This window comes from Cnephaeus nilssonii (assembly GCF_951640355.1).
Source record: "Cnephaeus nilssonii genome assembly, chromosome: 2".
Taxonomy (NCBI): Eukaryota; Metazoa; Chordata; class Mammalia; order Chiroptera; family Vespertilionidae; genus Cnephaeus; species Cnephaeus nilssonii.
In genome coordinates, this window is record NC_137073.1 from 61485147 (window position 1) to 61500858 (window position 15712).

General features: G+C 41.8%; 1 protein-coding gene across 1 annotated transcript in view; it reads right to left on the reverse strand.

Moving 5' to 3' along the window:
* The window catches only part of FAM81B (family with sequence similarity 81 member B), a gene marked incomplete at its 3' end in the record, with an annotated part of 48079 nt that extends 32626 nt beyond the window's left edge, over positions 1 to 15453 (reverse strand). Inside the window, exons 1-4 of the mRNA XM_079797641.1 lie at positions 15411 to 15453; positions 14876 to 14973; positions 11691 to 11755; positions 1374 to 1617 (exon numbers count right to left, since the gene is read on the reverse strand). Of these exons, the coding sequence (XP_079653767.1) occupies positions 1374 to 1617; positions 11691 to 11755; positions 14876 to 14973; positions 15411 to 15420 (417 nt within the window). The remainder of the gene's footprint in view (positions 1 to 1373; positions 1618 to 11690; positions 11756 to 14875; positions 14974 to 15410) is intronic.
* Between the last annotated feature and the right edge of the window lie 259 nt (positions 15454 to 15712).

Consider the following 15712-nt stretch of genomic DNA (forward strand, 5'->3'; position numbering starts at 1 on the left):
CTGGTGTGGGATTTAGCAGTGGACAAAACAAAGTCCCTGCCCTCATGGACATTATATTTTAGAAGGGGAAAAAGCAACAATAAACAAATATAGACCATGGTAGTTTGCGATAAGTGCTACGGATAAAAGCAATGGAGGGCTTCACTTCTGAACACTCAGGAAACTATTCACTCCAATTCTGGCCCCATAGTCTCTCCTTGGCATTCAGGTGTGGGTTTCCCTCTCTGTGAAATAAATGGCTTTGCTTCAAATCTCCTTCCTGCTGTTTTCTGTGGAGTTCTGCAAACAAAGTCACATGTGATAGCATCTTTCATATTTCCAGTGATCAGATTGTCTCTCCCTAGTGACTAATGTCAATCACCACTCCCCTGAGATCCAATTTTAATGAAGAATCAGCCAAAGGAGTCTTCCACTTAACCTACAATAACACTCAATTCCAGTAAAGCCTGGGAGACAAAAACGGGCTAAGAACTGTCCTCTGTTAACTCTGGGTAACCTCAAAAGGCTCTGCTTCTGCCTGGCTGAGCGTTGAGCTATTAACCAGGAGGTTCCCAGTTAGGGCACATGCCTGGGTTGCAGGCTTGATCTCCAGTGTGGGGTGTGCAGGAAGCAGCCAATCAATGATTCTCTCTCATCATTGATAGTTCTCTCTCTCTCTTCCTTCCTCTCTGAAATCAATAAAAATACGAAAAAGAAAAAAAATAACAGAGGGCTTAAGGGAGATTGTGGCTGTTGGGGGGCGGGGAGGGAGGGTTGGGTGCTATTTCATAGCATGTCAAGGAAATCCTTTCTGATAAGGAGATATTTGAGCAGGGACCTGAAGGGAGTGAAGAACATTTCATTGGAATTTCGAGGGGAAGATGATCGAGCCAGAGTGAATAAGTAGCAAGTGCAAATGCCACGAAGCCAGAGTATTTGGTTGTTCTAGGAAGAGCAGGGAGGCAATATGGACAGAGTGAAAGAAAGCAGTGGGACATGGGGGTCAGAGAGATTTTGGGGGTCAGATTGTAAGGGGCCTATGAACCAGCAATAACAATACACTATAAAAGCCTCTATTTGAAATGATTGCATTAATATAATCTTGGAGATTTACACTAAGATAAATACCTTAGCATAATGTTTGACATAATGTTAAAAAACAGTTGTCTTTGTTGTTACATACATGTTCAACAAACATTTTTTGAATATAATTTCTTTTACTTTTTTGGCATAAACGAGCAGTTGGAATATTGAACTGTTTTCCTCAGAGGTAATTACATTGTCATCACTTAAACTTAAAAAATAGCAACTCATTTCTATAGCTGAAAAATGACATTGGTGGTTGATAGTCTTTGACAAGCAATGATGCCAACATGTGGGAAATAAAGAACTACCTCAATGTTTTGGCTGAGATTTTTGACGATGCTGGTGATGGTCTGGATATGGTTTTCCAGTAACTTCCTGGCAAGCAGCTCCTCTTTTCGAAAGCCTTGGGTCCCCTGAAGACAAGCAGAGATGTCCTCTTTGATGCGGAAAGCTTGCTCAAGGAGGAAAGCGATGGTGCACTCCTGGCTGTGCAGTTTGTCTTCTATCTGACTTCTCTGGGTGTTTGGAATGGCAGGAAGGAAAGAGTGACCCCTGGTCAGGAAAGAGAAACAACACCAGGGCCGTTACAAGAATGAGCTTGGAGGAGCCAGCACCAGTACTCTGTATGCTCACTTCTGCATTTTCTCACCTGTGAGAAGTCTGGTTGGACTTGAGCACCTGCATGGTTAGAATCTTGGTTTATATCTCATCTAAAAAGCAGTTCTGACCTACTCCTTGATCTTGTAGCATGCATTTTTCATGTTTCAAGCAGGAATTGTTCTATATCTTACCCATTATTCTAACAAGCCAAGTTGAATCCACATAAATTTAATACTTGTTAATTCTGTACTGTGAACAGGGCTGCTTTCTTATAGCTGTAAGAAATGAGAGCTCAAAGGCAAAGATTAACACATGAGTCAGAAGTTCAATGAAGAGTAAGAGGAAAAGATAAAAGCTAGGGCTATCTATCTATATATAAAAAGCTAAGTGACCATCTGACCAGTAGCTATGATGCACAATGACCAACAGAGGGCAGACACTCAACGCAGGAGCTGCCAAGCTGGGGTGACTTGGCAGCGGTTCTTGGGTGACGCACCCCGGAACAAGAGAGGAGGGAGCCCAATTCTGGGGTGTATCACCCGAGAACTGTCCTTTCGCAATCTGGGACCCCTCAGAGGATGTCGGAGAGCCAGTTTCAGCCCAATCCCCGCAGGCCAGGCTGAGGGACCCCATCTGCCAGAGGGACCCCACTCACTCAGCAGACAGCCTTTGAACCGCAGCACCACCCCAGGTGCGGCTGGCCGGGGGGGGGGGGACCATGGGAGGTTGGCTCCAAGGGCCTGTCTGGCCCAGTCCTGCCCTGCCGGCCACCTTATAATTAATTTCCTTTCAATGGGCACGAATCTGTCTCCAGGGCACTAGTTTAGTAATAAGGTAAAGAACATAAGATCCTGATAGCCCCCATTGGCATTAGCGTGTTACTCCTTCCTTTCACAGATAAACTTCTTGAAGGACTAGCTACTTTTGTGCTTAGTTTTGTGACCTAGTCTCTGAAGTCATACACCTGCATTTTTGCTTTAGTGTGTTCCTTAGAAGCAGGTCACTAAGTTCAGCCTACACTTTTGGGTGGGGGCAGTGGTAGAATTGGGCTTAACCTTTTAAAAAACCAACACTGTCACCATCATGTAAATGGCTTCTGTCTCTAGCTGTTCTTTCCCCTGCACCCCGTTCTCCCGATGCCATCAGGACAACGTTGCTGGAAAGCAAATCGGGAGTCGTTCTGAGGTGAGGGTCTAGGGCCTGAGAAGTGATGGGGGTTCTGTGGGGCTCACAGGACAAACTCGGGGCCCGTGGAATAAGCTGCTATCCCCCATGGCCGGGGCTTCCTGTGGCTATGCAGAGCCCATGGGTGAGGCTCGTTCAGCCACAGTGCACCTCTGCTCAGCCCTGGTTGGTTCTCGGGGGATCCTCTTAGCTCCAGCTCCCCAGGAAAATCGAAGCTCTCAGCGAGCGAGAGCTGAGGTCTAGAGTGAACAAGTCAGTAAAGTGAATCTGCCCCTGAACAACATGACAGCTGGGGAGGCAGAGCACAGGAAGAAAGGAAATGGGTTCCAGCTCCCGGGGAGCTCAAGTTCCTGGGCTCACCATGGTCCTGACCAAACTGCTGAGTTTGCATGACCACTGTCTCCCATTTTCCCTCCCTCTTAAAACCTCAGAGGTCCTAGAGGGAGAAAATGAGAAAACGGGGAAAACCCCCTCGGGCAGTGGGCGGTAGGTTATACCGGTGGCTGTGGGAGGTGTAGTGGGTACTGTCATACGCCGGGAACGGGGGACTTACTCCCCAGCTTCTGGGAGTGCTGCCAGCGGACAGCCCTCAGCTATTAGCCTTCTCTGGAAACTGCCTTGGTGAAGAAGACACTGTGCCAAAGGCCATGCCCACTTCCTAGGGCAGCTCAACTTCCATGTTGGGCAGTGTGTGGGTCTAAGGGCCTGACACACTTGCTCTATCTCAGAACAACTTTGAGGACCATCCCGGCTCCAGAGCTCCTGGGATCAGCTGATACTTCCATTCCATCACATCACTTTTCTTCCTTCTCAATTGTTCCCCTTCCTTCACTTGCACAGGTATGCATCCCAGAGCACTCCACAGTAAACCAATCTCTGCCTCGAGCCTGTTTCCCGGGCAGCCCAACCTCAGTCAGGTGCCTGAGACGGACGGAGTTGTAAGTGGATAAAATGGGGAAGAGGGGCCACTGTAGTTCTGCTTTTGCTTCTCCCCTTATGGCCTTGGGACAAATTTCAGACTCTGACTAAGATCAGGCAAGGCAGGGACCTGTGTTGGTGAGAAGGTGAAACAATAATGACAACCAATTTGGGGAACAACTGACCTGGGGCAGTTGTTTCTACACTGTTCTACCTCCACATGCCCCAAGGTAGGAAAGCACCTGCTCACGGGAGCTGACAACACTCCACTGGAGACCAACATCTAGCTGAAATCCCTGGGAGCACATGAACTCCCAGGCCAAAAGAACAGGGCATTTGAGGAGCATAGTCTTTTAAAAAGCTGGCCAACAATGAAACAAGCTACTGGACAGCAGATTCCTACGGAAGATAAATAAAAAATATATACAATAAGAAATTGTTCAAAAGCTAATGAATGTATTAAGAGAAAAGATAAGGGAAGATATTAGCAAAATAAAAACAAAAAACTAGAAAACATAAAAAGCAAGCCAGTAGAAATATTAGGCATGAAAAACATAATAACTGAAATAAAGAAAAATTAAACATGGGATAAAGACGACAGAGGGATTAGCTGAAGAATAAAATAGAGATTTGGGAGATCAGATGAAGGAAATGTATGAGGCAGAAAAAGGAACAGTCACACAGTTTGGGGATAGCAAGGTCAGAATTTGAAACTCATGTCTGTCTGACTCCAAAATCAAATGTTAACCTTAACTCTCACGTTCCTATCTTTCTAGGAGATAATCAGCAGCAGCAGGGGACACAATTTGATTAACACTACTCATGTGACCTAACATAGTGGTAGCAGAATGACAGACAGACGTGTCCCCAAGCTCCATATCTACTCTTTCTTTACTTCTTCCTTTCTTGGTCTTGGCCGCTATTATCTCCTCTACTTTCCCTCCTAACAAAGACTGCATCCTCCACACAGCAGCTAAAGGGGTCTTTCTTAAAGTGCAAATGACAGCACTTGCCTATGTAAAACCCTCTGGTGGCTTACCATTCTCTGAGAATACAATCTTTGCCTGCTTTTCCAACCTCATCTCCTCCCACTATTCCCTCCATTCCCTTTCATTCAACCACACAGGCCCTCTTTCTGTTCCTCGAACAACAAGCTAGTTCCAAGCTCAGAGATTTGGCACCTGCTGTTTCTTCTGCTTGGAAAGCTTTTCTCTGCAGTCACTCCTGGCTGCCTCCTCATTGTTTAGTTCTCACCTCCAATGTCCCCTCCTGAGACAAGCCTTCCCCTCAGTCAGTTTCTATCATAATATCCCATTTCATCCTCTCCATAGCCATTTGTCATTACCCAAACTTATCTTCTTTACTTGTTCGTGGTTATATTCTTCCCTCCGTTACTAGAATGAAAGCTCCCTTTGCGCAGGCACGCTAACTTGTTCCACAACACTGAAAAGGGTGCCTGACACATAGTAGGTGGTCAGTGAGTGTTTGTTGACTGACTGACTTCTCTAGCTGGACTGTTTGTTCACTTAAGGCTCAGTTGTTGGAAAATTGGAGGAAAAAATGGTTTCATAAAGCTACAAGTTCTAAGAGCTTCAAGGATTACAGTTTCCTCTCTTAAGCAGCATAAAACACTTTTGCCTGGGTGAGATTCCTCTTCCCTACCACTTGCACATCTGAGCAATGAAGAAGGCTTTGCTAAGGGGTTTCATTAATCAGATTTGACTCAAAATGTTCTTCTGGAAAATTACCAAATGGAGCCTTGTCTAGATAAAATCCATTCTCTTAAAAACCCCAGCGTGCTGACAGTGCTACCCTGGATGTATGAGTCCCAGGCCGAGGGAGGAGGATGTCGGGCCCGGCTGATGGTGACACATAGCTTAGTGGTGGACTGCAAATTTGCTCATTTTTCTTGAGCAAGGGCTTCTTTCTCGCCTCTAGACAATGTGCAGCCTGAATTTGCCAATGAAAGGGTATCTGATCTTCAGTCTTCAGTTCTATACAGAGAATTGTAAATTATGCTGCATTCCTCTCATTTAGATTTTCTCTGAGGAGTTCCCAGTGTGGCAGACACTGTAGGTTACCTTGCCAATAGTCATCCTTCCCTTCTGGCTGATTTGCTTCATCCTCCTGCCCCCTGTGTCTTTCAGGGGAGGCAAGCTAATCATGGTGGTCCTGTTGTTCTGGGCTGGGATGCAGTTGGTTTAGGGAGGAGCATGTGAAGGAACTCTAGCCAGTGAGACTCCAGGAGAAGCCTGCGTGGGGCTTCTGGGTAAGGTTTCTTTGCCTTCAAGAAGAGACACACAGGAGGAAACTGTCCTCCTCTTTGCTGGATGTTGTCATGTCTGTGCTGGATAACGGGAACTCTTAAAGCCACTTGGTCATGAGGGAAAGATGATGGCAGGGAGGAAGGATAGAATACACTTGGGTTCTTGATGATATTGCTAAACCTTTAAATTAATCAAACTCTAGATTTTTTTTTATGTGAACTAATCAATGTCCTTACATTTAAGCCATTTTGGTTGGAATTTGTTTGTCTGGTGTTTTTTAATGTGCAGCTGAAAACACTGTATCTATATCAATAACTTACCAATAACAATTTCAGTTGCAATAGAAATATATCAGTTAGTCAGAATTTAACTGAATGTCTACTCTAGTCCATACACAATATACAATAGTTTCATCCCCCAAGGAAATTAGTCTAATTCAGTGTTTCTTACAAAGAAACTTGAATTAATATTATGGGGGTGGGGGAGGGAGGGATGCTGTTAAAATGCAGATTCATTGGCTCCACCATAGACCTACTAAATCATAATCTTGTGGGTGTGAAAGGGAGAGCAAGAATATGTATTTTAAATAAGCACTTATGTGCCCTGGCCAGGGGCTCCAATGGTTGGCGTATTGTCCCATACACCAAAGGTTGCTGGTTCAATCCCTGGTTGGGCACATGCGGGAGGCAACCGATTGATGTTTCTCTCTCACATCGATATTTCTCTCTCTCTCTCTCCCCCCGTCCTCTCACTCTAAAAATCAATAAAAACATATCCTCAAGTGAAGATTTAAAAAATAAATAAGTTTTTAGGTGATCCTAATGTATTCTAAAGACTGAACTGCACTGGTGTAAGGCTGGTAGTGCGAATCAGTAATAATAAAAGCCAGGGTATATAATAAACTGCTGACGTGTGAAATATGGAATATGAGCTCTCAAGTTATATAGATACTAGAGGCCCGGTGCACAAAAATTTGTGCACTGGGGGGGGGGGGGGGTCCCTCAGCCCGGCCTGCACCCTCTCGCAGTCTGGGACCCCTCGGGGGATATCCACCTGCTGGCTTATGCCCGCTCCCTTGGGGATCAGGCCTAAGCTGGCAGTCAGACATTCCTCTGGCAGGCTGGGAGCCCTTGGGGTATGTCTGACTAATGGCTTAGTTGGACATCCTTAGCGCTGCCGCGAAGAGGCTCCTGCCATTGTCGCTGCGCCAGCCAGCCATGAGCTGGCTTCTGGCTGAGTGGTGCTCTCCCTGTGGGAGCGCACTGACCACCAGGGGGCAGCTCCTGCATTGAGCGTCTGACCCCTGGTGGTCAGTGTGCATCATAGTGACCAGTTGTTCCCAGTTCTGCCGTTAGGGTCAATTTACATATTACCCTTTCATTATATAGGATTCAGAAGCAGCCTGGCACGTTGGAAGGCAAGATAGACTGAGGGTAGAATATAGGTTCTACCACTTACCAACCAAGCATTTCAGTTACTTCATCTTAAACCAGGGCCAATAGGGCCTACTTCACTGTATAGTTGTAAATTCTGAGATGACATGTGAGAAGCATGTGCCACACAGCTGCTCTGCTGTCCAGTGTTATGAGGGACCCATGTGCACTCATTGTTCCAGTGTGCTGTTGGCTGGCGTCAAGATTGTGCTAGAAAGAGAAAATGAAGCAGACCTAAGGCAGCAGACAGGTCAGTGAAACAAGGCATGCCAGTCTGTGGTCCTGCCTGTCATGGCTGATTCAATGTTGTTGCTATTGGGCACCCTGAAGGAAGCCACTAAGGAGGCACACCTAGTGCTATGTAAATGTATTTGCCTGAAATCATGAGGACATTAAGTGACATATAAATTCTGGACTATGGTTATTTCTTTTCCTTAAAATTTGTATTATAAAGTTATCTTACATTTAAGTGGAGGGTGTTCCTTTTTGAAATTTCTTTCTATACCTAAGATTTACTATTAGTTGAAGCGTTATTACCACTTACTAATGATGCTTAATTTAGTTCTATCTACATGATTCCTACAAGAGGAACACAGAGCTTATATTTCCACCTATTTCCATTTACCAGAAGAAAAGAGAATGTTGTTTTCCAGTTGGTTTTTTCTAAATCAACAACTGGAAGCACAAATGTGTGAAGTCTCAGTTTTCTCAGAGAGATTTCCAATGATACCATTGTCCAAATCATCAGATCACCCAAAGGTTAAAGCTGAGGCCTTTTGCTGCAGCACAATGTGGCCACCATGATCCTTTTCCAAATAAAAACCATTCACTGCTTCATTCCTTCGTATATGTGTTACATCAGTGGGACTCATATGTAACTTTAACTGTGAAAGGAAATTTAACTGAATATTCCAGACGAGTCCAGATGGAGTTACTAACCACAGGAGGAAGAATTCCTGGGGGACTTTCAGAGAGAGAGATTTGGGAATTACATAAATCATTGATGATGCAGCTGGCAACTGAATCTGCACAGATTTTCCACAAACTCTGAATTCTGTTTTTCTGCAGTTCGGTGTGACTTGCACGAGCCATGCTGTTGCTGGCAGATGCGCCGGTGCATATAGCCTCTCACTTCTCTGCCTGTTCTGTTCTTGCGAATAGAGAACTAAATTTATTTAGAAGATTCTGAGAACCATTTTGGCAACCCATAATTCTCAAAATACAAAAATTTGAAAATTTAACCCCTTTTCCAGAACACAAAAGGGCATAATAACTTAAGAAAATTTTCATTTTTGTGAGATCTAATATATGACTAGTTACATGAGCAGTGCAGAGTCCTGCCATATATATATCTGTCTGTCTATCTATCTATCTATCTATCTATCTATCTATCTATCTATCTATCGTGTTCCCCAAAATGTATACACACTTAGCAGCTGATAGCTCACTTGATGTTTGTTTCTTTTCAGATTTAACCCATTGGAATAAATAATTATTCAAAGTGTGTATACATTTTTTGGGATACCGTGTGTGTGTGTGTGTGTGTGTGTGTGTGTGTGTGTGTGTGTGTGTGTAGCAATGAAGTTGAAAATCTATTTTATAAAGTTTCTCCACTGCTTATTTATAACCCCCTGGCAGATGGATTTTGGTGGCTACAGCAGCCTCCATTGCTTAGTTTTACAGAGGGCTGAATGCTCTAGGGAGGTGAGGGAGGCAATTCGTGTTTCTGTGGGTGAAGTCTGGGAGGAAGGAGACCAAGGCCGATAGGGTTAGGCCAGCACTGGGGTCTGCATGGAGGGGCTTGGGAAGGAGAGGACTCCAAACAGTGGCCAGGCCAGGAGGAGACTGGATAAGGAGACTGATTGGGGGTGTTTTATGGAGAAAAGTTGTATGAGGCAAACTCCTCTTGTTCAGTACATTTAAAGTATAAAATTACAGAATTAATGATGTACCTGTTGTGATTTGTTTTCTTATGGAGGCAAGCAGGTGGGAGCTAATTGCTCTCAAAGAAGGATATGATATTGCAAAACAAAACCTGAAAGATCTCCAACCTAACATGACTTATCCCATAGAAAGCTCAAACAACAGCGTTTTGTCTTCCTTTCTTGTGTACTGTAATGTGAAATATCCATCTCCATCATGTAGCAACGAAAGCAATACATCACGGTCTAATAAAATATCTGCCATGGTACTAAGAAGAAGACCTTGAAGATGTATACTTTCCAGACCCTGAATGCCATATTCTACCACAAAGAGAAATCATTAATCATTGATTACTTTGCCCATTTGACTTACTGATAGTTTTATGTATCTAAATGTTAAATGCCCTTCTTTGGATGTCAGCCAGACCTTCATCTCCCCAAAACGTACTACTGAGGGAATACCTGAGGTACGTATTGGCTAAAGCCCAGCGCAGACAGCTCCTCATTACAAAGCAATTTCATTTCCCTCATCAAGATAGCATCATAGTTCAAGTTTATATTTCTCTCCTTTTAATTCCAGCCCTCTTCACCTCATTGATGTTTCTGCCACAGGACAGCGATTTCCTGCCTTAGAAACTTTGCTCTTCCTTAAGATGTCCACATGGCCAACTTCCTCCTCTGGCCTCTACTCAAATGTCAACTTCTCAATGAGGCCTACCCTTGTCAGACTTTCTACAATGTGTGTCCCTTCTTCCTGCTAGAACAGAAGCTCCATGAGGGCAGGGATCTTTGTCTCTTTTGTTCACTGATGGCTCTCCAAGTGCCCAGCATAGTGCCTGGCACTTAGTAGATACTCAATAAATATTTGTTAAGTGAATAAATGGTGATAACCAATTTTTGAAGACCATAGAATCTTAGGGACAGAAGAGACCTTATAAATTATTTGATTCAATAGTAAGAAATGTTTTAAGGAGTGTCGATTGAAGAAAAAAATTTATGGGTGGAATTTGTCTTCCATTCAAAATTAAATCCCATGGGCAAATAATGTATGTTCTTAAATCTTAGCCATTTAGTTTACTACATAAAAGAGTATTTATGGGAAATTGTGGGCAGAGCTGAGAAATAGAAAGTAGAGGCATCTTTCTAATCCACATCCTGGAAATGAAATCTGGGTCTTATCTTGAATAAGACAGCCCTTGGGGCTCAGGCTGCTCATCAACCACCACTTAAAACCTCACTCCATTTTATAGAGGGAGCAGAGATTGCCCAGAAAAGAGAAGACCTTTTACTTTTCTCAAGGTCACCTGTTGTTTGATGTATAGTTTTAGAGCCAGAATTATTTACAAGCTGCAGTGGGTCCTGGAGAGCGTCTCATCTAACCTCTTCATTTGGCAAATGGAAGCACCAAAGCCCAGAGACATTGTGAGACTGACTGAGGTCACACAGAAAATCGCAGAAAGCCCGATACTAAATCCCAAGTTCTCTGCAAACATTAATTGGTGTATAAGAATAAGTCCTCTTCTGACAAATGGAATAGAAAACAACGAAATTAATATGCATTGCCTGTTGTGATCTCACCTTTTCAAACTGGAATTCCAGGATCCTTTGGACATTGCACATGTGTCAATAGCACGTTATGTTTCCACTTCCCCAGAGCTGTCCCTCTTCTGTAGGCCTCCCCTGGATGAGCTCCAGGTGAGGCACTGTAAACAGCTCTATCAAAATTTTCTGATGATTAATTTAATATATTTCAAATTTTCCTGACTTTTGATCATGAAATGTTAAAAGATTTATTTGGTTTATTTGTAAAGTCATAGTTACATGTGTCAGAACTTGTACTAGTATGTCACGCATTGCCTATGCTGTATTATCTATATATATAAAAGCCTAACATGCAAAGTGTCCCCTCGGGAGTTCGACCAACTGGGAGTTCGATCACTCGCTATGACGTGTGCTGACCATCAGGGGGTGGTGCGGAATGAAGGAAGGCCCTGCCTGGCAGCTGGCAGCCGCTAGGGACCCTACTCATGAACAAGTTTCGTGCACTGGACCTCTAGTTTCATTCATAAATATATGGGAACCCATGGAGGTTATTAAAGAGCAGACAGTAAAATCAGCTTGCTCTGTCAATCAGAAAGGAATAGGATAGAGAGGCTTGTCTTTTTCAGATGGTTTAATGCAGTCTCTTTCAAAAGCAGAGACTAGTTTGGATGAACGAAAGATCTTTTTCAACCCCTTTAATCTCTAACTGAATCATTAAATACAGTAAGTAGTTAAAACTAGTTATAATTTAGACTTACTTGTCAACATATTCAACTAGATCTGTAGAGTTCTTGGTTGACATTTTGACTGGAGATAATCTTACCTAAAACAAAGGTCATGGCTTTAAAATGTACCATCGGGGGAAATTCCTATCTATCTTATCCTTACATAAAATTTTAAATTTTAAACAAAACAAAAACTATAGATCATAGACCATCAGCCCAGTTACAATCTTGCACAGACCCCTTTTGTATTGCTAGAGACTAAAACTAAAGTCAAGTTCTGGGAAGACATCAGGGAGCTGCATTTCACAGATTTGGTATCATAGGAAAAACTTTTGGGAAAGGTCAAAGTAATACATTATTCTTAGATAATTTTTAAATGAAATATCCAGTGATTATTGGCTGAGTTACTATAGAAGTCCTTACAGAGTGAATTATTCCTGACATGCTGAATTCCAAGGGAAATCAGCTAATTTTCTAAAAAAAAAAAAAAAAAAAAAGCCCCAAACTATAAAACTAGTCTATCGAGTTTTGTTTTATTTTCTAATAAAGCTGGGTGCCAGTTTATTATAGCCAATGAGAGATAAAAGTCAGAGCACAGTTGCCCAGCCAGGGTGGCTCAGTAGTTGAGTGTTGACCTATGAACTAGGTGGTCACAGTTCGATTCCCAGTCAGGGCACATGCCTGGGGTTGCGGGCTCAATCCCCAGTGTGGGGCGTGCAGAAGGCAGCCGATCAATGATTCTCTATCATCATTGATGTTTCTCTCTGTCTCTCCCTTTCCTTTCCTCTCTCTGAAATCAATTAAAACATGTATTTAAAAAAGTCAGAGCACAGTTATGTACATAACTTACTAGTACTAAACATAGTTGACCATATGAATGCTTAGCTATTTTTAAAAAATGGCATCACTAGAAAGTTCTATGTGCATTAAAGTTCATAATTTTGCAGCATTTGTAGGAAGAAAGAGGATCAAAATGTACTCACTGTGTTTGCATATGCTATGAAACTGTTTTCAACTCTAATGCTCTTTTATTTTAAGTTTAAGAACAGAACACATTTTTATCTTCATTTTAATAACCTGTCACTGAACTAGATTCAATAGGAGAAAAGAATGGAATCCCATCTCATTTTAAAACTTAAACAAAATATGTCCCTAGGATATTTTTTCTTGCTTTATGTTATTGTATAATGCGATGGTGAGCAGAATATGTTGAGACCCACATACAGAAATTGTTCGTTTTGCAAATGCTTAAGGAATTACCACTTCTTCTTAATTTAAGGCCTAAGAAACTTAATTGGAAATCTAGCTCCTTCAGTGAAACTAAAAAAAAAAAAAAAAAAAAAAAAAAAAAAAAAAAAAAAAAAAAAAAAAGTCAATTACCAACGAAGCTAACAACAGAAAGGCTCTCCTGGCCTGGCCTGGCTTGGCAAGCAGAACAGGCTTTAGACCCTCTCCCCATTGCTGAGTGGGGTCTGCAATGGGTCTGCTGCTCTGAAGCCTGGTCTTTCCCTATAGAAGGAATATAATGATCCACTGGGTGCCCAGGTTCATGCTGTGCAAACCACCCTCACATCCTAGAGAACATGACTGGCCTGCTCCTGTTCTTGTTTTCACCCCAGTTTTCTGCTGGAACAGTGCTGACCCTGTTCCTCACTTACTAATGCCAGCTGTTTCCTGCTCACCTCTCCACGGCTGCCCCTGGCCTGCGGGAGTCTGTTTGTGGTCTTTCCTCAGCCAATGGCTAGTCCCTGTAAGTGTGACACCTAGTAGCCCTTTGTAAGTGTTTGTGGAATGAGAGAGTAATGATGACTATTTTGTCCAAGGACACTAAATTACTAGGTTATTGTCGTCTTTTTTCCTTCTCAAGTGAAACAATTGGCTACATATGTTTTATTTTTATTTTATTAATTTTTAGTCTTATTTGGAAAACCATAAGTAGCATCCTCCTAACACACCTACAAGTCATAAACTTTTAAACATATGTTAAACCTGATAAAGGAGGAAATTTTTAAGAATATAGAAAAATGAAAGATGCAGAAAAAATGTTTTCACTTATAATTCTGCTTTGAGCAAAAGTCGTTAACATTATGGCATATATATTTCCTCTTTATTTCTGTGCAATTTTTTATATACCTAACACAGTAAATTTAATAACTTTGCTAATTGCACATAGGAGTTTCTGTTTCAGCTCTGTTTCATCCCTATTCCTACAAGCTAGAATGTTATTACATAAAAATTCTCACAAACAACTTGATGCTTATTATGGGAATTTTTACATGCATCAGTTTTCACCTGTTTCAGAATAATACTTGAAAACCTTGTGGTCCTTTATGGTTTAATTGCCTATAAAATACGTCCATATGTCATGTGATTTTATCAAAGGAATAGCAGTTATTTTAAGTAACTGAAATCCTTCTTTATTACAGAAAGAATTTAAGATGATTATTTTTATAGGTGATGAATCTGAGGAGCAGAGAAGTAATGGACTTATTCAAGATCATATGGGTAATGATAATAATTATAGCTATTGACTGAGTCCTTCCTACATGCTAAGCTCTTTACCTTAGTGGCCCATTCAAACCCTATGTCTTTGAATGACAGGCTTAATTAGCCTGTTTCACGGAAAAAGAAACAGAGAGGTTAAGTCATGGCTGAAAGTCACACAGCTAGTGTGTGGTACAGCCACTAGATACAAAATATCAGTGCTTGACATTGTGCTATCTTCCCAGTGCTCTTTCCATCACAAGAAGCTGCACCTGCTGGTCAGGTGTCATGGGAATGAAAAAGCAAAGTCTGAAAACACTTCTTTTTTTGAATGTTCTTTTTCATTAATGGGGAAGCTATGACAAGTACCAGTAAAAGAAACATTCCATTTAGCTGACCTCTTTTTCATGTTACAGATGCCATCTATACCTTGACTTTATCATAGTTTCTTTTGTATCTTACTAAAAAATAATTTCGTTAATTTTTAGCACACATATTAAATGTCAGTCCAATGAATGTATTCGAAAATTGAGCCCCTTTTGCTTTTTTCAGCTTGTGTTGCCATTAGTTACTTTGTCAATTAGAAAAACAACAAAAAACCAACGGGAAATGTGGGTAGAGTGAAAATAAAAACAACTTTTCCAGGATTCCTTAGAAGTCTCTAAGCAATGCTGAGCTTTAAAGAAGGTGAACAAAATGTTCTATTTTTAATAAGACTAGCTAAAAGTACTTACTTTGTTTTCCTGGTCACTGGCTGAGCCAGGAAGGGGGCCATCAGGTTCATCTGGCTGTTCCTCCGCAGTCGGGGAGACACTTTTGTTTATATCTGTATCTAGGCAACCAGAATGCTGAGTCAGATCAGGAACTATGGCACATGAATTTCTGCAGTGGTAATTTTTTAAAAATTGTATTATTGTACATATGGCAATGGTTAAAGGGAGCCTTCCAATTTTGGTTTATACTCCCCTCTTCCCTGCTTACCTACCCCAATCGCCCCACCCCAACGCCCTCCACTCACACCTATAGTCAGCTAGAAGAGCTTATCATCCCAGGCACTTCCATTATACATTTAGAAAACTTGGCTGAAATGCACTCATTTAGGTCAAACTTTTCTAAAATAATATGGAATGATTTCTCACCCTATTGTGCCCAAACCATCCAATGGTTTTCTTTGGGATTTATTACCTTGTTTATATATAATATGAAATATAAGTCAGATAGTAAAGTATGAGAAATTCAGAGACCTTGAGTAATCCATGAGATAAATACCTGAACTCATGATGCTTGATTTCCTGGCTTTATTTTTTATTGATTTGATTTTTTTTAAGGAAAACAGAGACTTAAAAAAATTTTCTTTCTTTGAAAGCCAGAGTACTAAGGAATATTGATTGAATCCTGACTAGTGTCTTTCTATTTCTGGAGTGTTTTCCAGGGTGGCTCAGCAGCATTGTGACTGCAGGAAGAATCTGTGATGTCAATGGGGTTGGCTCTCACACTTAAAGTCCGTAAATTTCTGAAATTTAGGAGCTTGAATTGTCTTCCTTAATGCTCATTGTCATAAAAACCACTGG